This window comes from Corvus moneduloides, chromosome Z (genome assembly GCF_009650955.1).
Source record: "Corvus moneduloides isolate bCorMon1 chromosome Z, bCorMon1.pri, whole genome shotgun sequence".
In the NCBI taxonomy this organism is placed as follows: domain Eukaryota; kingdom Metazoa; phylum Chordata; class Aves; order Passeriformes; family Corvidae; genus Corvus; species Corvus moneduloides.
The window spans coordinates 46,762,520-46,785,507 of record NC_045511.1 but is presented as its reverse complement, the minus strand read 5'-3'; the positions used below and the strand labels follow the sequence as shown (position 1 = coordinate 46,785,507).

Genomic DNA, 22,988 nt, shown 5'->3' with positions numbered 1-22,988 from the left:
GCAAGGAGGGAGTGGCAAGGGCAAAAGCATCTTTAAACTATCTTTTGTGCTGCCTTAGCTCTGGGTATAACTCATCTGAGTGGAGCTCAGAAGTATCCTGTGAAGATTTATGTGGGAAGTAGATGGTGCCTGTGATTACTACCCGTGGAACACAGGAAAAAGTGGAAACCTGTGGATGTTATTTTTAGCAATGCTACAGAACAGCCTACACTGAAAACCACCCATTTGGCAGCTGGCTTTGTGAACATACTACTCTTACCAGCATTAAAACCACTTGTAATCTCAACCTGACCTTTAGATTTTAGGCAATACACAGCTAAAATCATCTAATTATCCCAGGCTGTCTGCAAATTCCCCTACCAACAGTCAGTAACTATGAAATATACTGTGATACATATTTTTTCCCAATCTGTCAGAAAGTTCTGTAACATACAGTCAAGCCTCTCACCTTCCTCATGCAGGCTATTTTCTCTCAGACATATAATCAGCAGCATTAGTCTTATTAAAGACTTCATTAAGGGAAAAAATCTCATTGTATGACTTGCAGCAAGCATTTCCTTATCAGTGCCTGCAGCATGGCTCAGCCTGGTACAAGAGCTTGTTTGAGGAGAAATCAAGCAAGTGTCCCTCACTTCCTCTGTGGTGCCCCACAGCGCAGTTTTTTCCAACCAAATATACTTCTGGTCCTTACAGGATTATCTAACTAAAGGCCACTGTGACCTCCAGGCTTGGTGTCCATGTTAGCAAGGATAGCATACTATACCAACACTCTATGTTTGCATGGGTTTTTTTCCTAAATCATGTATTTTATAGTTGTGTCTAGCAGCAGGCCCAGTGCAAATGCAGATGTAATTTTTATTTGGTCTTGTGTGCTGCAGAGTGAACGGTTAAAGAAATGCTGACATGCAATTCTCAGCACAGTCATTCCTGTGTGCGTGGTAGTTCCTCAGCACCATCCACACAAGCTCCCAAGCACTGGAGTGCATGTTCCAGTGCAGGGCTGAATGGTGTCTCTGTGACTTGCCTCAGACCCCCGAGCAGCTGTGCTGGGGGCAGGACTGACATCCTCTGAATCCCTGCTACTGCTCCAGACTCACTGCACCACTGTGTCTCCACTGTGAGTTATTTTGCCCCAGCCGTCTCCAGCACCTTGCATATTTGATATCACATTATGCATGTAAAGATTTTCTTCACTTAGACACAAGTGACTGTGTTTCGTACATCTTGATAGCCCATTCATTTTCACTGAAAACAGCTTGATATTTTGCAGTTCTGCCAACAGGCAGGAACTAATGAAAAATGCTCCGCTTTCATTTTCTGCTTTAAAAGGGACAAAACCCTGATATCTCAAGAAAAGCAAAAAACATGAATAGGAAAGAATAAAAATTACAAAAATGTACTGACCTCAGTTTGGCTGTGAATTGCTTACTAATTATATCATTTTCAATCCCTGTTAGCACAACCCTTACCTGACACTGAAGGTTTCCAACAGATGATTAAAACTAATGTTCCTTGGATCTATTTTGACTTTTTTGCTCATTTCAAACGTTTTCTGATTTCTGTCTACTGCAGACAGGAATCAAAAATGGCTATGCAGATTCTTCTAAGGTAGCTATGCAGGAGTAGCAATACAAGAGAAAAAAAACTCTATGCCACTTCATGCTTCTTGTTGACTAAATATGTAAGAAGAGATCATTGTCTTGAAACACATCTGCAAATCATCAATACAGAGTATTTGTCAGGTTGTTATTACAGTGTCAGCTTCCTGGGGCTATGCTAGGAGCCACAAGACTGGTGTCATGAGTCACCAAGAGGTACTGCTACAGGCACGGTTTTGTGGGAATGGCAGCAGGCTACCAGATCAGTCCCTGCATATGTAAGAGGTGGTCTCTCTCCTTGACCTGTAGCCGATCTGTTTCCACTTTTAAGTTTTTTTAATGGATGGCTTCTTGCTCTAAGTACTGTTTTAAAATCAAGGAAAATTACAGATTAAGACAATAGCTTAAATGAAGGCCTTTAAAGCCTCCTGAGCTCTGTTTCCTATCTCACTGCTTGTCAATGCTGCTTCTGCAGTATTTGGGGTTGAAAAACTTATCCAAAACCTTATCAAAAGCATCAAGCACTGTTTGTGTCAATTTGTTCATACAGCAACATTCCTACTGACTTCACTGGGACATTGTCAGGACAGAAACCAGGAGTACTTATCCCAGCATCACATGACTTTCTGAGAATGTATACTCCACAAGGGAAAGACCATGAAAGATCAAGGGAACTGACAATATAATAAATCCCTTCCTCTAAAACAGTACCAAGATCCTATTTAACACCCACAGAATTTTACCACGTCTTTTGCGCAAATATTTACTGGACTTAATATTGGCACAGACTGGTATATTCTTGCACATGTACTATCACATTTTCCAGCAAACTGTTCTGAGGCCAGGTATAAAATTAGAGTCAATATTTAATATGGTCTGGATAGTGCTTCTCTTTGATAAATGAATGGTCAAATAAAACTCAGTGAATGTGAGTAAAACCGGCTATTTTTCATTGCAAGAGTAAATCTGTGAAAATCACAATGTTTAATTCTGTGCTACTGACGTCCAGAATAATCTGTGAAACTGATGTAGCCTTATGGTGGCCATGAAAATAGTAAATGTCCTCATTTCAAGTTTATTTTTCAATCAGCATTTGGGCAATACTAGGGATTTTTTGCTGTAAATGGACTGTGTTTATGTGTTCCCTTTTTAAACTACAAAGACACATTAAATAGCAGTGACTGTGTCTTGCATCTTTCAGCCATATATCCAGAACAATGGAGGTGAAAACTGTGGCTGTGATTGAGATTTGTGTGTTGCTGTGCTGGTTGTGCAGTTACAGTCCCAACTCACACACATGCTCTTTCAGCTGCTCAAGTATAAGGACTGAGGGTAACTACAAAGAAAAAATGTAGAAGTACAACATTCTAAATTCCACCTTTTAATTCTGATCACTAATTTAATCACTTAACTCTCACAGCTACCATAGCAAGCCGGTAGGGATCAGAACTGAGAAAAAGAAAAGCAATCATAAAAATTAAGGGGTTTAATGTGCCAGTTAGGAATGCAGTGCCAAAACTCTTGAACACTTCCAATTGCAGCAATGCTAGGCTGCACACTTGTGACAGACTAGGTGATTCTCTTTATCTGTGTATGTCAGGTTTGCTTTTTTTCACCAATATCCTTGCACTTGCACCCAGTACAGGTCATCTTTCTATCCAGCCACTTTCTTCAGGCACCCAGGAACCCTCTCTCTTTTCTGCAGCACACACTTCCCTAGAGAACCTTCATTACATTGGTAACACATTCTCATTTATTTGCCTCTGATGTATTTGAGGTTTTTGGAGTGCTGCTGAGTGTGGCTTGAGTTAGTCAACTCTTGGCCTTTAGGTCACAGGAGGAAGAAAAACTCGCAACAGCCCAAAGCAGGCAGTTGGTTTTTTGCAGAAGCAGCAGAGAAGGGCAACAAAAGGCTGTAAGAAAGTCAATCACACTTGATTGCATTAATGACCAGTTAGAGAAAAGCAGTATAGGAGCTGATAAATTAAAAACTTGTGATGAAAAAGTGGCAGAGACAGCTGCTGAGTAAGGTCTTAAAGCCCCAGCATGACTGATGTAATAGTGTGACCTATACAGTCTGCCAGTTCCCAACACAGGCAGCTGCTAAGGTTGTTGATTGAATGTACAAATGTGTACCAGGGACAGCATCCAACTTTTTGCTGTGTTGAGGTTTGGCCAAGATTAAAATCTTCTGTAATTTTGCCAGAGCACATTTCTGTCCTCTGCTTGCCAGATCTAAGAAGGGTGGTATTTTGGAACACTGGGACTTGAACTTAGAACTAACACCTTCATCACATCCAGAATGATTTTCAAGAAAACCTTCAAGACTTCAGACACATTAGGAATTGTTTGTTTATTGGCATGCCTGCTATCTCTTTTCGTTAGTTTCAAGTACAGTTGTGGGAAATATTTTCTTTCTCCTTTTTGTAACAGGAAAGGAAGATGAAGGAGAAAATTACAAAAGAGGCAAGAATGAGAAATGATGTGAAAATAAATTCAAAATTCTAGAGAATGGGAAAAAAAAGAAGGAAAGAATTGGAGGGGAAAAGGAATGAATAGGATGAATAATTATTCAGTTGTCTTTTACATAGTTATAAAACAGGAGAAAGTGAGTGACTTGGGGTGACTTTATGATGTTGTATCCCATATCGCTGCCCTATGCCCAGAAATTAATTTTGTGGCTTTCTATGCCTTTAAACTGAGCCTGAGAGGGGGGAGAGAAAAAAAAAAAAGAGCAAACTCTTCAAAGCAGTTTTGCAGTTTGTTTTCATGTTTCAAGGACACACTGAGATACAGACGGCTCTCTGCGTTCAGCAGCGGTGGGAGCGGGAGGAAGCAGCTTGATTTTCAGCCAGCTTTTGGCTACTTTTTCTCTTGAGAGAGACAGAGAGTTGAACCTTTGTTTTCCTGGGACTTTGGTGGGTTGTTTTTTGTGGGTTTTTTTTTCCCCCTTCTTCTTTTTTGGACTGTTTCAACATCAGAACACATCGGGACTTTTTTCACCGAGGTGGAGGCCCTGGAGGAGGGGGCCCATCCCGTCCCAGCTCCGAGGGAAAGAGAGGAGAGAGAGATCTACGGAAGGACTCTGAAATTTCCCCAGGTTTCTCTCAGCAGATCGAGAAGTTTTATTATTTAGCATCATTATCCCTTTTCCTGTGTGTTTGTTAAATAAATAGTTTTTATCTCTTTCACTTTCCTCTGAGGAAAATTCATTTTTTCCCGAACCTGGTGGGGGAGGGTTGGTTGTAACCTGCCTTCTATCAGAGGATATATTTCCAAATTTGCCCAAACCGGCACAGTGAGGAACACTAAAATGATGTGCTCCTGTTCACTTGGGACCCATGGAATTTTCCAGGGCTTTTTCTTTTCCCCTTTGGTTTCCATTTCAATTTTACTGTGAAATCTAGATTTCACGGGAGGGGAGGGGAGGGGAGGGGAGGGACTTTATGCGAAAATGATTTTGCGTGAGTGCAATAGGCATTCATCTGGGGAACAAAAAATGAATCTTCTATAATGTCATTGTCTACTCTGGAGCTCCTTGACTTCGAGGGCAAGTTAGGCACTGGCAGGAGAAGGTACTGGGGGACACTGACACTGGGCTGCAGCTGCAGAGCCACAAACATGTCTGTGTCCAGGCTGTCGGGTCTGCCAGCGCTCCAGGTCAGGACTCACAGGAAAAAGTGATGACCACTCAGTCCTCATCAAACAAATGGGGAGCTGATAGTATCAATGTGGGGCCAGATAATCCCCTACAGAGGGATAGAGACAGGCAAAGCACTGAATGCAGGCGCTGCCATCTACAGACACCAAAAGCTTGCCGTTGGTTTCTTAAAAAAAAAAAAAACAAAAACAAAACAAAAAAAGTGCCTTTAGTAGCTATCATGTGCTTCTCAGATGACACCTGGTGGACAAAAGCTAGAGAGATGAAAGCAGCCTGCCTTCATAGTCTAGAGCCTTGATCCTTGCTCACATTTGCACTACTGCAGGTGCAGCTATCAGCTTTCCTCCATACTCTGCTTATCCACCTCACCTCCCCAGCCCATTATTACAGTTGCCCAGAATAAGCACATATCATCCATGTACCTGCAAGAGCTTTCTTTTCAGCACTCATATCCATTTTATTTATTCTTTAATTCTTATACTGACTCATGTCCTGAGTTTGTTTAATTCTGACTTGCATGTCTGAAAATAGGCTAGAGTGGACACACCATTTCCAAAAATAAAAATACAGGGAAAGCCCAGGATAGCAGCAACAGGGTCCTTTTATGGTGGGATAACTAGACAATTTTATGAATGCCTTCACAAGTAGATAGCTACACTCAGAGGGTTAAAGACTTTGATTTCTTCTGTTTATTAATTTACTCTTCCTCTTTTAAACTAATTCCAGTCTGCTTCTGTTATCGTGTCTGTCTTTTCTGCTTGATACTTTACAACTGCCCTTATGCATTCCTGTTGAGGTCTCAGAAATAAGTCACCAATATAAAAGAAAAAAAAAGGCACTTTGAAGAGAAACTACTCAGAAAAGTGTTTCTTCTGGGGATGCTTACATCTCATGGTGAAATAGGTGGTTTCCTCAAAGATCTCATGGATAGGAATATTAAGTTCTGGTGCAGTCCTGTTTCTCTATTTGGCTCGAAGGATTTCAGAAAATGTCAGATACTGCTGAACCAATGCTGTGACATATGAGGCTTCTGCCATAAATAAGGTGACCAAGATCGATTCTTTGATTGCATCTTCCAGGTTAACAGCTTTTTTCCCTGTTCTATGTATACTCCATTCCTTTAAATGTTAACAGTTTTAATTTTTTCTTGCTGTATTTCCATGCCTTATTTTTGTGCCAAATCTTCAAAGATTTCATGAAGCAAAACACAGAGAGAAGTCAGGGATTCGTTGACTTCAAATACCAAACTAAGCTGAAAACGAATGCGGTAGAGGTTAGAAGGAAATTACGTAATTATCTAGATTGTTTCTTCTGGATTCAGATTACCTGTTTACCTGTCTGGCAAAGAGGCCATCCAAGAGTTGTGGCATCATATTTGGTCTGGCTGAAATAGAGCGAATATTCCCTGTTGCAGTCTGAAAACAGCTGTGCTTTGTGTTTGTGGCCACAACAGTTGAGACCACTCCAGTGCTGGGCTCCTGCTGGGCCGTGTGGTCATCAGGGCACACTCAGGTGGAATCAGGGCTGTCTTCAACACCTCCCACAAAGGCCAGCAAGCTTGGAGTGTGCAAGAGGTTGGGAGGGGAGAAACAGCTGGGACAGCTGACCAAAGGGACATTCCATACCATGTGATGTTGTAAAAATAAAAGCTAAGGGGTGGTGAATTTTTTTATTAAGGTGTTTGTCTTCTAAAGTAACTGCTACATGTACTGGGGACGTATTCCCAGAAGTGGCTGGACATTACCTGCTAAGAGCAATTAGAGAATAAATCTTTTTGCTTCCCAGTGTGGCCTTTGCCTTGATGTCAACCAATGAGTTTTTCATCTTATTTTCTTCCCCTGTCCTGCTGAGCAGAACAAGTGATGGAGCATCTTTGTGGAGTCCTGGTGCCCAGTAAAAATGAACCCACTGCAGGCATATGCTGGCTGAAATGAGTTCTGCTCTGTAGAGGGAATGAAGTAAGGTCCTGGCACAGCTGAAACCCAAGGTTCATCTTTATACCAGCATCACAACTTGATGTGCGAATCCCTGGTGCCCAAAGCCAGAAGTAACCAAGCCTAACTATGCTCCGACAGCTGAAATATCCCTGCATATGGTTTCCAGAACACCTGTGTAAAGTCCTCAGGATTTTGAAGAACTCACAAGTAAAGTAAAACAGTCCTAGAGATTCACCATCCAGAAACTGGTGAACTACTGAACACACCTGAGTTACACTATGAGTGGAGACACCTTATTAAAGCACTTTCTGAAAACAGGTGCTTCCTGTGGAGTAGTCCCTGACCAGTGACCAATTTGCTGCTCGTAGTAACAGGGAACTTGGAAGGCCTGACAGTCACCAACAGAAAGCAAATGCTAACACAACTTACTTTTTTCTCTTACATCCAATAGTGAAGGACAAGACAAAAAAGACTTTGAAACACTGCTGTGAAGAGAATACTTCTACAAGCCTTTCAAGTAGCAGTCTGTGAGAACAATCTTCTTTATTTTATGCTGAAGAATATTTTCAGGTTTGAAATGTTCTCCTTTCAATTCCTATTCAGCAAATACAAAGAGAACAAGTATAGTCATAAAATAGAAAGAGGAAAAATGTATCTGGAAAGTGCTGTTAAAAACATCAATTAGGCAACAAAATGTCTTCAGCATAGCCCTTCGGGCAGCATCTGTGGATGTGTTTGTGTCCAGCAGCTGGGAAAACACCGGTTCCAAAAATCTCTTTAGCAGGAAAGCCACTGCATGAGTGTTATTTCTATTCCACAGAAATGCTAAGTGGCAACTCATTTGAAAGTTTGATTCGTACACGAGTGAGAAACAAGATCTTGAGCCCCCCCAAAATTTATTGAATAATGTGGAACTCTTTAGATTTGGACAGGATAATGTGGGTATATCCCGGTTTTCCTGAAAGAAGCAATCACTACAAACCCTTGAATCCCCACATAACTGAAACCAAGGCCAATAAGAAGAGCCCTCCGGCAGCAGATGAAGGGAAGAAAAGAGTTAAATGGAGTCAGCGAGAGGCGCGGCCGCCCTTCCCCTCAGCGGGCCGGCGGCAACATGGCCGCGCTGGCCCCGGCGCTGGCGGCGGCGGCCGGGCGGCTGCAGGTAAAGGCCGCCGGCACCCGGGCCCGGCGGGACCGAGCCTCCCGGAGGGGCCCCGGGGCTGCGCGGGCGTGTGGGGCAGGCCGCGGGTCCGCAGCCCGCGACACCGCGCCGCCGTGGCGGAACCGGCATGTCTCTGCTGAGCAGGGCATTTCTGTGTGTGCGCCGGTGCGTCACGCCTCACTCCAGTTTCCGCTTAAAATTACTTGAATCGCGGCAGTAGAAAAGCGAACTCTGCGCTGTGGTGTTGTTTGCTTGAAAGTAACCAACGAGCATTAAAAAAAAAAAAAAAAAAAAAAAAAAAAAAATTGGTTGTAAATAACAGTTGATTTTGTTATCGACAGAATGAGAGCTGTTCCAGTACTGCAGGTGCTGGCCGACAATTTCAGAGCTGGAAGATGAAAGCTGAACGAGCTAAGAAAGTTGAATTCATAAGAACTGCAGAAAAGCTAAAAGCTCAGTAAGTTAAACACTTCATCATGTTTTCGTTCTGTTCTGGAGGTAACAATAACTCGAGGTTCAAATTAAGAATATATGGTAATGAAGTCTTTAGGCTAAAGGTTTCCTTTTCAGGAGCTCAAATTATTGTGGTTGTTACAGAAGTTCGGGATAGGCTTATGACCTCCAAAATGTCCCGTTGTTCCAATTACCATTTGGACTTAGGCCAGTCATGTTCTTTAGTAAGAACTGATACTCTTAGGTGCAAAGAAAAGGAAGTGTGTGTGTGGCACAATTGAGTTCTCAGTTTTCCTACTTAGCTGTGCTGATCCTCGAAGCACCTAAAGCCCTTAAGACATCCCAACAAAAGGGGAATTGCAGTAGCAGAATATTGAAAGACTTCATCTAAAATATCTAGGCCACTGTTTTGGAAAACAAAGGGTCAAGACAGCTGAGGCACAGAAGTGATTTAAATCTGTTTCCCCACGTCTTGACCAAGTGCTGATTACAACTACACTGGCATCTGAAAGAACAGGGAGATTTCTTCTCCAACAGGTGAGCTTTATGGGGAATAGCTAATGTAGCCATCTGACTGAAGGAGAGGTTTGCAGTTGTGAATCCTGATTAAACAGGGTACTTAAATCTCACAGCAGTGTTTTACACTGTGTGACTGAATCGAATTCATCTTGATTACCCTGGATCCTGGGTTGTAGCTCAAAATTTGACTGCTGGGTAATGTTCTTGATCAAGCAGATTGAAATGAGGCATCCCATTTAACTGAGGCTCAGCGTTCCTCTGTAGTGTTGTCTGTGCTGGGGCTCCATCTAGGTGTGCCACTGCATTAATACAGCCTGTCTGCCTGCACGTTTCCAGGGAAAATCTTCATAGGCCTCCAGAGAATAAGCATGCACATAGAATTTCAGTGCGTAAACCACTGCTTGCCAGTGAGGTGATTTCCCTGTTAATTTCTTTCTCTTGTTCAAGTGCTTGAGTGGTGTGTAGTGTTACAGCTGCAGAAAGATTTTCTTTGAAAACAGTTGTAGGAACAAACCATGGATTTGTATAAAATCTAAGATATTCCTGTTAACACAGCCTTGGCTGCACAATAACCTTGGAAAATCTTGGGGCTTTGCTAAGTGTTTGTGCCTTACTCAGTGTGGTACCCTTTCTTCCTAGGCTTGCAAATATAGAAAAAGACAGAAATGGACACCTTTATAATAGGAAGAGTGATTTCAGGGTAGAATACAGATTACTAGAGGAACTGGAACACAGCATGACTGTCAGCAGGAAAACGGAAAGTAAGTGGGGTTTTATTTGGGCTTGTTTGGGTTTTTTTCCCCCCTTTTATATGGTGTTGTTTTTGTAAATGGTTTAAAAACCGGTAGTACAGAGAGATGAGTTAGGTGGAAGATAGATCCTAGTAAGTGTAGTGTTTCACCATGTGCTTATAAACACACAATTCACTTGCAAAATTCAGGAGCATAAAAATTTTGGGCCCCCTATGTTATTAACTGTTCTCTTTTAATCTTCAATGTAAAATGACTGTGGTGAAAAGGTACTGTTAAAAACACTTTGAATCAATTTTGGGTGTATACTGCAAAATATAATGTAGTCCAGCTAAGGTACAATAAAAATACTCTTACCTCAGCATTCACATACTGATTGCTGCCTTTAAATATACTTTTAAACTGTTCTGTGTTTGCAGTTTTTGAGTTTTTGAATATTCCTAGTTCAGATAGTGCTGTGAGATGTTACACAGTCCTACAGTATCTGTTCCACTTACAGGTGATAATGTAACTCAAGAAAAAAATTACTCTCTTTACTTACAGTACTTGAATGCTTTCAAAAGTAATCACATAAGTCATGCTATGCCATCTGATATAGATCAAAATAAGTTGAAGAAAGGAAAGGAATGTAGAAACAATTAAAAGTATCCTCATCTTACAAATTTGCGTGTGTTCTGATGTACGTTTTTTATTTAAGGAATCTTAGAATATCCTTTGCATCTTGCAGTCCTTAAGAAATATAAATGTTTCTGAGGAATGACTAAGCTAATAAGTTCAGAATTTTTTCCATGATTAAGAAGGGAGCATGGAATATGGATGGAGATGATGCTATGAGATAATAAAGAGGACAGTGATGTGAAGTGTCAGGCACTACATGTCAGATGTGAAGGAGTATATCCTAAAAGATGCAAAAGTGTACAACAGCCCCCAGTTCCCATTTACTGCATTCAGGTCTTTCAGCATGATCTGTGTGCTTTTAGATTTTCTGCGGTCTCAGCAGGAATGTGTACCTTCCTTATACCTTCCTTAATCCAAATCTTTTAGGATAGAAGATACAGCTCCTTAATATCTAAGGTGTATCCAGAACTTCATCCTCTTCAGTACTGTATGGTCTCATGAGGAACCAAGTGGTAACAATGCAAATAAGTCCACACATACTTGGAGGGCAAGAAAACATTGATTCTTCTCTATTTAACACAACAAATTAATTAATCTTACTGAAGTAGTACATTCATATACACTTTCAAAGTTTGTTTTCTCTTCATAAATGAGTGTTTTGAAGCCTAAGTCAAAGTTTGCCCCAAAACCCTAGAAGCTATCACCTGCATAGGCAATATTCTCTAAGCTTCCCTTTAGGAATCTCCCCTCTAAAATACTAAGCATTTTAACTGTTAACTGCATGGTCAGCTACGTGCAGTTACCAGTTAAAATGTTCAGTATTATGGCAGTTTCTTATCATCAAACAGAATTTTGTCCCTGCTTAGATCAAACCCCTGGTTTATTTTGGACACTTCATTGTTCTTGTTCTTGTATTGAATTTAATGCAAAAGAAACTTAGAATTATCAGCACCTTATTTTGTTTAACAGAAGCTAAAATCCTGCAGCAGCTATTAAAAATACAGAACAGTGTGAAGAGACTTCAGCAACAATTAAAAGATGTGAAGCCTACACCAGAGTGTAAGTCATGATGTCAGATTTAAAAACATTTTCCTCTACAGACAGATTTCTTGCATAGTTGTCTTTCTCCTGCAGAGTTGGGATACTCCTCCAGTCTTTATGATTTTGCAGGAATCTGGAAAGGGAAGACTAAACCTAGAAATTGCAGAAACCTAAGAAATGGTGAAAGACTCTGCAGTTCTGTGTTATCAGAAACTTACTTTATCTTACAAGTGGTGTGTGTTTGTTCCTTGAGGCTGTTGAAAGCTAGATTTCCCATCTGTAACATTTGCCTTATGTAAAACAAAGTTGGTATTCTACTACCCTGTAACTCCCTTTGATCTGGTAAGAGGTCACAGGGTAGGTTCTTCACGGAACTCATTTCTAGCCACCACATGGTTTGAAATGTAAATTGGAATATTCTACAGAAAATATTGCAGCAGTTTGTTCAGTTTGGATGTTTTAAAGCTTTAAGGAAATAGGCTCTGAAAGAACCATTCTCATGTGGTATCTACTATTTTGCAGAGCTCAGGTAGAGGCCTTCCTACTAGCTGAGGGCTTGCTGATGCTGGATAAAATGCATCCCATTTCATTTATTCAGTGTTTTATCTAAACAAAATCATTATCTTCTTAAACTGTCAGTGAAGATACTAAGAACTAACAAGGCATGAAAGCTGAAATAAGAGGTTTAGATTATATAACTTTACTAAAATACAGGTTATTTAAACTACACATTCAGTTTGTCCATAGAGATGTTGTGCTGATGTAAAACAGATTCTAATCTAATAATATAATGTAATCTAATGGATGGATTTTGTACCAGTGCAAAATAGATCTTCCCTGGACAGCAGTATTACCCTCTTAAAGTCAGGACTACAGCACGCTGACAGTACAGGACTAAGTCTTACTTTGATGTTTCTTTGTCAGCTTTGTAAAAGCAGTGGCCTACAGGTTCAATAGGATTGCTACAATCTGGTATAAACCAGAGTTGAGTGTGCTTAAGTCACTAACTGTATTGTTATAAAAAACAAACGTGGAACTCTAGGATAAGGCTGTCTTATTCTGGGAATCAGTTGAAGCTCAGTCAAGATGAGACTTCTTTAATGGAAATAAACATTTATATCGGGATTTGCATCCAGTTACCTAAGTCATTTCTTAAACACACCTTTTGAATAAATAAGAGTTTCTCTTTTAAGGCTGTGCAAGATGGAAATGCATGCTTTTTTGTACACTGAAATATGTGTCCTGAAAGTCTCCACAAGTCCTGCATTTCTGGATAGTGCTGATAAACACTGTAGACTTCTTAAGTTAAATAATTTTTTCTTCTTTTCCTTTTTTAGTTGTTGACAAGATCAAGGAAATGATGGAAGAAATTGAAAATGCAATCAATGCTTTTAAAGAGGAACAGAGGCAAATGTATGTTTATCCATGCTTCAGCTACTAGAAAAAGTGCTTTCATAAGACACAATGAAAACTTTGCATTAATCTAGCAAACTGTTCTTATGATTTACTCTTTTGGTAGTGATTCTCATGGTATGTATATCAAAGCACAAGCTATCAGCGTTAGAATCTTGGTAAGCTGCCTTTTAGGGAGGCTGTTTATACAGCTATTGCAGCATTCCAATGTAACAACGATTTGCCTATGAATAACCTTTCTAGGGAAAGGCTGAAGAAGAGATTAGATTGTAGGGGTTTTGTTGTTGCTGTTGTGTTGTCTAAGCCGGTTTGGGGGGGTTCCTTTTCTCTCCACTGGTGTCAGGAGGGGATTGAGTTAATTGTATGCATGCCATAAATGTGTTCTTTCAGTAAAAGGGTAACTTAATTCTCATTGTGTAGTGCTTTATTATCGGATCATTATAACTGTGCTGTTACCACTTCAGTTCTTAATCTTTGAAGAATAGCTTTTGTGTGGCATTGAACAATTACAAAATTCATTTTTGGTGAATGGACAATGAATACTGTTTTTTTTTCCTTACATTTCAGTGCTTGTCTCTTTTCAGATATCAACAGCTTTTGAAAGAGGAAAAAGCTGCCATTAATGAGCTCAGTCTCTTTGAGAGAAAAGTGGAACTGTGGGTATTAGGGAGCTCAACAGCAGAAAAAGTTTTGAAATTACCATCAGCCAGGGTCACAGTTGATAAAACACTGGAAAAACATCTACCCAAAGAAGTAATAGAGTTTGAAAGATTTCTTCAGCGAACAGGAGGGCGGCAAGGAGGCTGGGATGATTATGATCATCAAAATTTTCTGAAGATACGGACAAAATACAGAGGAAGGCTGTCTTACATGGATGAAGCCCTTGAGTATCTCAATGGAAGAACAAAAGAAGATATAGAACAGCATGACAAATGGTATCAAGAATTTGTAATTTTACATGAAAGAAAGAAAGAGGTAAAATAACCCCTCTAGGGCTTTCGGAGATTTAAGAAAAAGCACTTATTTTCAAAATGCATACTGTCTTATTTTTGTATCTGCCTCTCTGGTAGTAGTGCTAGGCAGATTTGTCTTACAGTTGATGGTATATAACTGAGGTCTTTAGCATCCCAAACTTGCCAAAGTATTTGTCTTTAAAAAATAATTACAAACGAGCATAGAGCTAACAACACAGAGAAGTGGGATGTGTACTGCCAAAGTATATTATAAATGCTTTTGATGTCAGTGATTAGCAGGTTAGGTGCCAAGCCCAGAGCTGTAAGTGATCCTGTCTTCCTGTTACATTTGTCCCTAAGAATGTCTGTCCCACCTATAAGCAATACACATACGACAGACTGACATACAGAATTATGATTCCCTCAAGAACTATCCAGTAATAAAAGATATACTGACATAAGAACTACTATAAAACAGTGGGTTAATTGGAAAAAAAGTAAGAACTGTAATATGTTTGCATTTAAAAAAGCATATTATATCGACATTCATAACTACCCAGAGTTATTATGATTGCCATATCTGAAACAGTTTTAGCAGACATCTGTTAAACCTGCTTGTGTGATCCATAAAATAGAAAAAATAAAGTGAGAAAGCAGATACAGGTACTTCTTGGCTTTAAGTTTTGCCTTCAACAGACTTTTAATTCCTCTGTGTAGTGTGTGTCCTTGGAACATAAGTCTTCATCAGACTGAATCAATGTGAATGTGTAAGATTTTCATGGAAACCTTGGATTTTTTTCCCTATGGTCTCTTGTAGTCAATTAAAAAGTGGAAAGAAAAGCAACAGCAAGAAAAAGAAAGAAACTTGAAGGAGAAAGAGAAATCAGAAAAAATGCTCAAGGAAAGATGGCTACAGCGTGAAGAAGCTCAGAAGCAAAAAGTAGACGAAAGAAAAAGAAAACAAGCAGCAGTTGAAGTCTGGAAGAAACAGCAAGAAGTAGCATTTGCAATGGATCAAGCATCACAACTAAAACTAGAAGAGAAAAAGCAACAACAAGAGTGCCAAAGCCACTTGAAGTTACTGTTGGAAAGGAATACCTTGCAAAAAAAAGTAAGGGAGGAACTTGAAAAGCTTGAAAATGAGACGAGAGAGGAAACTGAAAAGGAGGAAAGGAAGCAAATTGCTGCACAAGAAATTTCTAAGTTTCAAGAGCATGTGCGTAATTTCATCTCCATTTTTGCATGTTGTTGTTTTAAATTTGCGACTTCCTCCTACAATATAATCAGTTAAACAGGTTTTAAAATCCAAATTTCATTAATGTAAATCCATTATTGATACAAGTAACAGCATCTATTGCAGACAAACAGTATGAAACTTGATTTCAAACAAAGATGCTCATTTTCTTCAATATCTAAATTCTGCAGGATTACTCAAGCTCATATTTCCTTATCCATATAGAAGTGGTTTTATTTCTTCAGTAAATAATTTACTTGGGAAAAACTGCTTGGGCTGTGTTGCCTAAGAAGATGTCAGAGGACCTGAGTGTTGTATTCAGATAGGAGATAGAAAGAATTGTTTGAATATCCTGCGGGTTTCAGTACCTGTTAGGTAAAGTCAGATCCCATACCAATGTAAATGCAATTACTGGAGAACTGGTATTATTATCTGTATTCACACTAAAGTTTTTATAAATAGCTGAAACTACTGGGGGGTTTTTTCAAGCCATGTAACTATAATGTCTTTGTGCAGGACAAGCTATCACATGTAGCTAGTGAAACTTTACTATTATGATAATTTCAGAACAAGAAAAAAAAAGCTGTAAAAAGGCTGCATGTGTAGTTTTGTATCATTTGTTTTACTTCCAAAGAGAAGTTTGCTTTTCCACTCATTATGTTTCAGGATCTACATAAACTGGAACTAAGGGTTTTACAGAAACACGCTAAAGAGACAGAGAAACAAGAAGAAGAAAAAAGATTGGCAAAATTAAGAGAGAAGGTAACTTTTTCTTTGTTCTAATTGGAGATGTGTGCAGCTTGGTGATTTAAGCAGACTTTTCTTCATTCATCTAAAAAGCAGTAGTTTTCAATTATCTAAATGGTTCATAAAGGAAAACAAAAAGTCATGCCCCGTTATCAGGAGACTAAATTGCAGCAGGCATAGTTGTTCCAGTGTTAAAAAAAACAGGAAAAAATCCTGAGAATTTATGTATCTCATTGCAGTATTTCACTGGGTAAGGCCTACAGGTCATAAAAGCGAGCTGCAGTATGGGTGGTGGCTTTTTTTTTTTTTCGAAATTGTTTTTACCATTGGTTAAATAAGTAGGCTGGCTCCCAGAAGCATTTTACATACACTGGGTTTTACAAGAGTTTAATCTTTTAAATTATTAAAATTCAACGACAGCAAGCAGCTGCTGCCACCCTTAGTTTTCACCCTTCTCCTGTTCCCTGTGGTAGCGTGGAGGGAAGTGTCTCTTTCTGGCTAGCCAGCTGTGTTGTTTACTCTGCACCTGCTACTACGATAAAGACCCAGTGAGCATAACAGAACTCCTTTTGTGATGAACGAAAAAGACTTATTAGAGTTTTGGTTGTTTGTTTCACTCTGAGGTCGAGATTCGGGTCACCAAAGACCGATCCAGGTTGAACAGACCTACCAAAGGCTGGGAAGAACGTAGGCAAGAGACGACACCAGCAGCTGCAGAACCGCAGCTGGGCGTTCCTCAGAGGTGAGGAGGGGACCGGTGGATGTGCAGCACGACAGAAGTGCACTTCTGTACTTCATGCCTTTTTGCTTTGTTGTCAGAGCTGTCCCAGCCTGGAGAGGAGGGTTGTAGCCGCGCACCAGCCTGTCCCTGTCGCAGGACGAAGCAGCAGCCAGCGCTTCCCGGGAGCCGGCACAGAGTTCCTCGACCCATGACGTGTATTACCTCTGTATTTTGCGAGTGTCGGGTTTGACACGCCGGCTATCAGACCGGCCAGCTGTGATGTCCCTTGGCATTAAAAGCGCATCTTCCCTGCAGCCGGTTGTGACGGCTCCTTAAGCGGACGGTTGCCACCCGCGGTGAATTGAGGCGCTCCTCCCTTTCCCCCTTGCCTTTTCCCGCTCCTTCCCCTTCCCTTTCCCTTCCCTTTCCCCGCCCCGGGGCGGGCGCCGCGGGTGACGCGATCCGGGCGCGCCGGGCGCGGGCAGCAGCGGCGAGATGGAGATGGCGGCGGCGGCCGCGCCGTGCTCGGGGGAGCCGGAGCGGCTGGACTTCCTGCGGGAGCGGCACGTGCGCTTCTTCCAGCGGTGCCTCCAGATCCTGCCCGAGCGCTACTCGTCCTTGGAGACCAGCAGGTAGCAGCGGGCCGGGCTCCTCCGGCGGGCCGCGCGGTGGGAGGCGGGACGGGCGCCGCCGTGTCCGCCCGGCGCCCCCCGGCCGTCCGGGGCCCGGCCGCGCTCCCCTCCCGTCGGGCGGTGGCGGTGACAGGAAACCCCTCCCGGAGCGCTGCCGCCTCCCGCGGCCGGGAGCAGCGCCCCGCGGCCGGAAGGAAGCGGATCCCTATAAATCTGCCCACCAGCAGACGGCTCCCAGAAAATGTGTTAATGTAGGGGTGTAGTCACTGCTCGCGTAGAGTGCTTGACATCCACGAGGGAAGACTTGTTGATCCTTCTAATCTGTTTTAAATCCAGTGCTTCACTCTCTTAATCCACTCTGGAAGCCATTTTAAAGTAAATCACTTAAGCTTCACTTCAGCACGCAGAAGACTCTTGTTCATGTAACAAATATTTTTAAGTCTTCATTAGTTAGTATAAAAGAAAATACTAGTGAAGTATGTTCCTCACTTTGAATTAGAGAGGCATTTGTTCCTCTTACGGCTTCAGAATGTACTTATTTGATCCTCTTCAAGTCTTCGTCTAAGATAGTTACATCTGAGGTGTAAGAAGACCAGTAATGTGATTATCAAGCTGCACTTGATAAAATGTTGGAGACACGTAGATAGTTTGATAATCTTATTCAGGCAATAAAATAGTAAGATTCTTTCCATTTTGTAATGTCCTGCAGGTCATGCTATGAGGAATGCTCAATGGCTTTGATGCCTTTTCCTGGTCTTAAAATCAAGAGTCACACACAGTTAGAAGGGGAAAAGGGATTTTACCTTGGTATTTATTTTAAGGGTCCTTAGGTGCACACATCCAGGTCAAATGCACCAAAATGCACCCTGCGAAAATGCACCCCCCCAAAAGATCGGGTATAACATAGGTTTTCCTAATTAGCATATCTATCAAAGATTCCCCAATGAGAAGCTCGAGTGAGCCCCCCTCCCCAAGGAACCTTCCCCTGCATGGTTCTATCTTGGTTTACAGAATGTGTTCTGGAGAGGACCTTGGGGTCTGGGGCACACTGATCCCTAACTACGAAGCTTCTAAAATGTTTAGTCTCTTAGCTTGACAAACAAGTCCAAGAATGTAGGCAAAAAGCACTAGGAATACAGAAGTTGTAAAAAAGGTATAACAAGGGTATAAAAGAAAAGGCAAAAAATCTTCATGGCATCATCTTTGGTCAGGTCATCCTGCTTTATTTCGTTTGAGGGCACAAACACTTGGCATAAGGATGTAAGGACTAGTACAGATAGTGCTGAGCTGTGTGTAGAATAACACAACTTTATATTAAAAAGGGAAGTTAGAAATGGAACTCCTGGAGAGGGGCCAACAGAGAGCTTCAAGGATGGTTAAGGAACTGGAGTATCTGTCCTGTGAGGAAAGGTTGAGGGAGCTAGGTCTGTTTAGCCTCAAGAAGAGATCACTGAGAGAGGATCTTACCAATGCATTCAAGTATGTTAAAGGGTAGGTGGCAGGAGGATGGGGCCAGACTCTTTAAGTGGTGCCTGTGACAGGGCAAAGGGCAGCAGACACAAACACAAGAAGGTTCATCTCAATATGAGAAAAAACTTTCTTAGATTGGGGGTGACTGATCACTGAAACAGATTGCCCAGAGGGGCTGTGGAATTTCTTCCCTGGAGATGTTCAAAACCTGCCTGGACATGATCCTGTGCAAACTGCTCTGGGTGAACCTGTATTAGGATAGGGGGGTTGTGCTAGATGATCTCCAGAGGTCCTTTCCAACCCCAGCTATTCTGTAATTTTGTGAAATTTTGATTGCAGAGCTGTAAACCATTTATTCATTAAAAATTAGCTGTTGTTTCAGTCTACTTTCTCATTTATTTTAGATGACAGCAAGAGGAAGTCTAGGTATCCTATGCTCAACTTTTTATAGGTCTTAAAATTACAACAGCATGCAAATGTATTAGAGTGATAACACAAATAGCTAACCTTAGCCCCACTGACATCTGAAAATAGCTAAAGAAATGGGATGTTTTCAGCCTAGAGGAGGAGGGATCTAATCAGTCTTCCATTAGTGAGAGGTATTACTTCTCACTGAAGAAAGATGGAGGTGTACTCTTTGCAAGGGACCATAGTGACGGGGCAGGAGGCTGTGGGAATGAGGTACTTTGGGGAGAATTGTGTGGCTGTAGGAAAAACGTTTTTCGCTGTTAGAACAGTTAACCATGAAAAGTTTGCCTGTTGAAGTGATGGAGTTACCTTTGAGGACATGGCTTGTCAGGGTCCTGGGTCATCTCCTCTGAGGCCCTGTGTTCTGCAAAAGATGGGACCAGTGAGCTCCAGAGGCCCTTGGCAACATGGACATGTTCTGCAGGGATGCGCACCTGTCTGTCGACAAATGCGAAGTGGGGGATTGAACCATAAATGCATCTTCTCCAGTTTGACCTCAAGGGTATTAAGTTTGCCTTTTTGCCAAGTTCAAGGTCACAGAGTTCAGCAAACCTTCAGCAAACCTCTGGAGCTTATACAGCTGCAGAAAGAAATGCTGTTACCCTTTTGTTCTTATTTCCCCTGTTCCTGAATTTGTGTGGTTCCATTGTGAGTTAGATGGGGAAACTCAACTAAATTAAAGAAAAATTTGTCAAATAAATAAATAAAGTCGTTTTTCAGATTGTTTTTTTCACTGCACTGCAGTAGAAAAATGTATTTGTTGTCACCAGACAAGGGTAGTAGAGAGTGAGATTTTCCTTACTGTGCTGGTGCATTCCAACTTAAGCTGTAGATTGTCAAACAATAATGGGGAATAAAGAGAATTCATTTCATGTTCTCTACTCAACTTCTTTGCTCAAAGCCTTTGTAATTATTTTTATCTGTAGCTATTGCATGCAACAGTAGTTGCAGCAAGAGTAGTTTTTAAGCATTCTGATTGATAGTGTTTCATACACAATGATTGTCAGCACTGAGGTTTTGCAGGAGAATGCAACTCTGCTGATCTCTGAAGTCTTTAAGATTCAGGTCCTTCATGGTGCTCTTTGTAGTGCACTTAATCAGTTTCTCAATTTGTCACTTCAAATGCTTTCTGAATTCTTCAGTGAAATTGTAGTCTTTGTCCACGATTGAAGACAAAGGGGTCTGAATCTGTCATCAGAAGTGTTCTGTTGGCCATCCTGTGTGGAAGTGGCTGTAGATAAAGTTTTTACACTTCTTGGCATGTGTCACCTAAGGTGCTGCTAAGAGTTGTTTTTGTTAGGACATATGTCTGTTAATTTTCTGTGAGGCAGCATAGCATATGAAGTAAGGATTCAGTGCCTAAATGGCTGCGTTGCAACCTCTGTATGACCAGTGGTGCTGGCTGTTCTTGCCCACCGTGCATAAATTCCAACACAGTACAGGCTGTTCCTTAGTAATGCTGGAGACACAGTCAACTCTGAATAAGTGAACTGAACCCTAACTATATGTAAAACCACTTTTTAAATTCATATATCTGTCATATGCATTTTTAACTGTAGATGAGATTTACTGTCTGTATTGTATGTATCGCCTTGTGGTTTTGGAGCTACTTTGTAGCAGTTTCTAGTGCTGATGTTGGCATGCTGTTTGTGCCTCTCTGGAAGTAACTTAGCTGGGTAAAATTGAGTGAAAATGTATTTTAAATAGTTCTAGTAAAAGACTGTCAGTGTTTGTGAATATCAGAACGTACAGGCAATGTTTCAAATAAATAGTTTATTGTAACTGCACAATAAATTCCTTGGGGCTTTTTAGTGAAATTAGTGATTTTTTTTTTTTTTTTTTTTAATTAGTTAATTATCCAGGGTCAGATTTTGGGTTAAACAGAGGTCTGATAGATGGTAAAAGTGGATATAAGCCTTGAAGTGTTAATTTTGCACTTTGAAAGACAATTTCTTAGTCATTGGAAGGGTTAAAATTTGCTCTTGTTCCAGATAGAAATACTTCTGTGTGCAACATACTTTTTTGGCTTTCTCTACTCAGATAATTATTGGAAATAATAATAGTAAAGATACATATTTTACCAGCCCACTGGTAGGAATGTCACCCTAGGACGTTGTGCCACTTTATTGAGATTAGCATCTGCTGCATTGTCATTTGGCTGCTGTGCTGTAATTAGAGTAATTCTTTTGGTTGTGTGCTTTGGGCTGGATCACATCACCATTTTTTCCATGGTCTTACTGTTTGTGGTTCTGATGCAGAACCTCATGCAGAAATTAAGTGGTTCTGGAGGCTTCTGTCTGCATCTGTCTCTTCAGAGGTGCCAACTACTGGTGGCCAAGGTGGCTCACCAGTTTGTGAGGTAAATACAAATTACAGCTTCATTTCCTAAGGAAAGCTGGTATTAACTGTTGGTTTTCCTTGGCATGCTGAATTGTAGTTTCTGCATGTGTAGCAGTTGTTTCACAATCCATCATCTTATCTGGTGTAAGGAGAACAAGAATTTCTAGAAAGATCAGCAGACAAGTGTGGGTGGCAAAATATACATCCAGCTAATTTTAGTCTGAGTCAGAACATCCAAGGTACCATTACATGAGCATTTTCTCTCATAGCAAGTTCTCCCAGGTTCCTAACCCAGTGCAGTTGCTCAGGTGCTCTGTCAGAGTGAGTAATCCCTGTTGGAGGGCCATGCCGTGGGTGGCTGCAATGGTTTAAGCTAAGGCAAACCTAGCAAAGAAGGTGTTAGTTAGCAGGTATGATAGCCCATGTTCATGGAAGCAAGCTGTAGGAAAGAAGGACATTCAGCATGCTAGCTACTTCACTGCTCTGTTGGAGACTTGAATGTGACATGCTTAATTTTAGATGTTTAAGTAAGGTAGTCATGTAGCCTGCTTTACACCCAAGGACCAGAAATAAGTACCTCTAGATGTTAATTCATCCTATATGCCTGTTCATACATTGTTTGCTTACAAAATAGGCTTTGCTGTTTGACACTGACATCTAAGCATCCGAAGTTGGGTTTGGGACACAATGAGAGGCAGCTTACTATAGTTAAGGGTTACCTTGCATATGCACCTAATGCATGTTTAGGGGATTGTTTGTGTAAGAATTCTTCACAGAGAGCTAGTGCTCGATATGTTAATACCATAACCTAGTTTACTTTGTAGTGGGTTGTTTTGTTGGGTTTTTTTTTTTCAGGTAGACAGGCCCTTAGGTAAATTTTGAATTGACATGTCATTATTATATAAAAGGAGGGGCAGCTTATATGAAAAACCTTGTTGAGACAGAGAAATGTTTTCAGTACAAAGAACATTATTTTGTCCAGTAGATAAATTTCATGTACTCTGAGCTAGGCTCTGTGTTGCACCACTGTCAAAGGCTGAGAATTCATAGAGGTATCTGTTGCTGCAACCATTTGTTAATTTCCCCATGATATGTATGGTGGGAAGTGTAAGTCTTATCTTTTTCTTTTAGGTTGACAATTGCATTTTTCGCACTCTCTGGTCTGGATATGTTGGATTCCTTAGATGTGGTGAACAAAGATGATATAATAGAATGGATTTATTCCCTGCAGGTCCTTCCCACAGAAGACAGTGAGTGAGTTTTTAGTTTTTT

The 22,988-nt window shown here is 41.0% G+C and overlaps 2 protein-coding genes across 2 annotated transcripts in view; both read left to right on the top strand.

Annotated features, from left to right (window-relative positions):
* The first annotated feature begins 8,257 nt into the window (after window positions 1-8,257).
* On the top strand, window positions 8,258-17,120 carry CCDC112 (coiled-coil domain containing 112). Its single transcript, XM_032095641.1, has 10 exons — window positions 8,258-8,358; window positions 8,700-8,815; window positions 9,970-10,091; window positions 11,667-11,756; window positions 13,076-13,151; window positions 13,736-14,126; window positions 14,922-15,320; window positions 16,005-16,100; window positions 16,709-16,827; window positions 16,905-17,120. Exons 1-10 carry the CDS (start codon window positions 8,311-8,313, stop codon window positions 16,933-16,935), a joined length of 1,488 nt encoding a protein of 495 aa, XP_031951532.1. The 5' UTR covers window positions 8,258-8,310; the 3' UTR covers window positions 16,936-17,120.
* A 102-nt stretch (window positions 17,121-17,222) lies between these two features.
* The window catches only part of PGGT1B (protein geranylgeranyltransferase type I subunit beta), a 35,995-nt gene continuing 30,229 nt past the window's right edge, over window positions 17,223-22,988 (top strand). The window contains 2 exon segments of the mRNA XM_032095642.1: window positions 17,223-17,438; window positions 22,848-22,966. Coding sequence (XP_031951533.1) covers window positions 17,302-17,438; window positions 22,848-22,966 — 256 coding nt within the window. The 5' untranslated portion in view covers window positions 17,223-17,301.

Coding starts and splice junctions, on each gene's coding strand:
- CCDC112 (XM_032095641.1), top strand. CDS start 8,311: ATGGCCGCGCTGGCCCCGGCGCTGGCGGCGGCGGCCGGGCGGCTGCAG. Junction 11,757..13,075: donor TGTGAAGCCTACACCAGAGT/GTAAGTCATGAT, acceptor TTCCTTTTTTAG/TTGTTGACAAGATCAAGGAA. Junction 14,127..14,921: donor TACATGAAAGAAAGAAAGAG/GTAAAATAACCC, acceptor GGTCTCTTGTAG/TCAATTAAAAAGTGGAAAGA.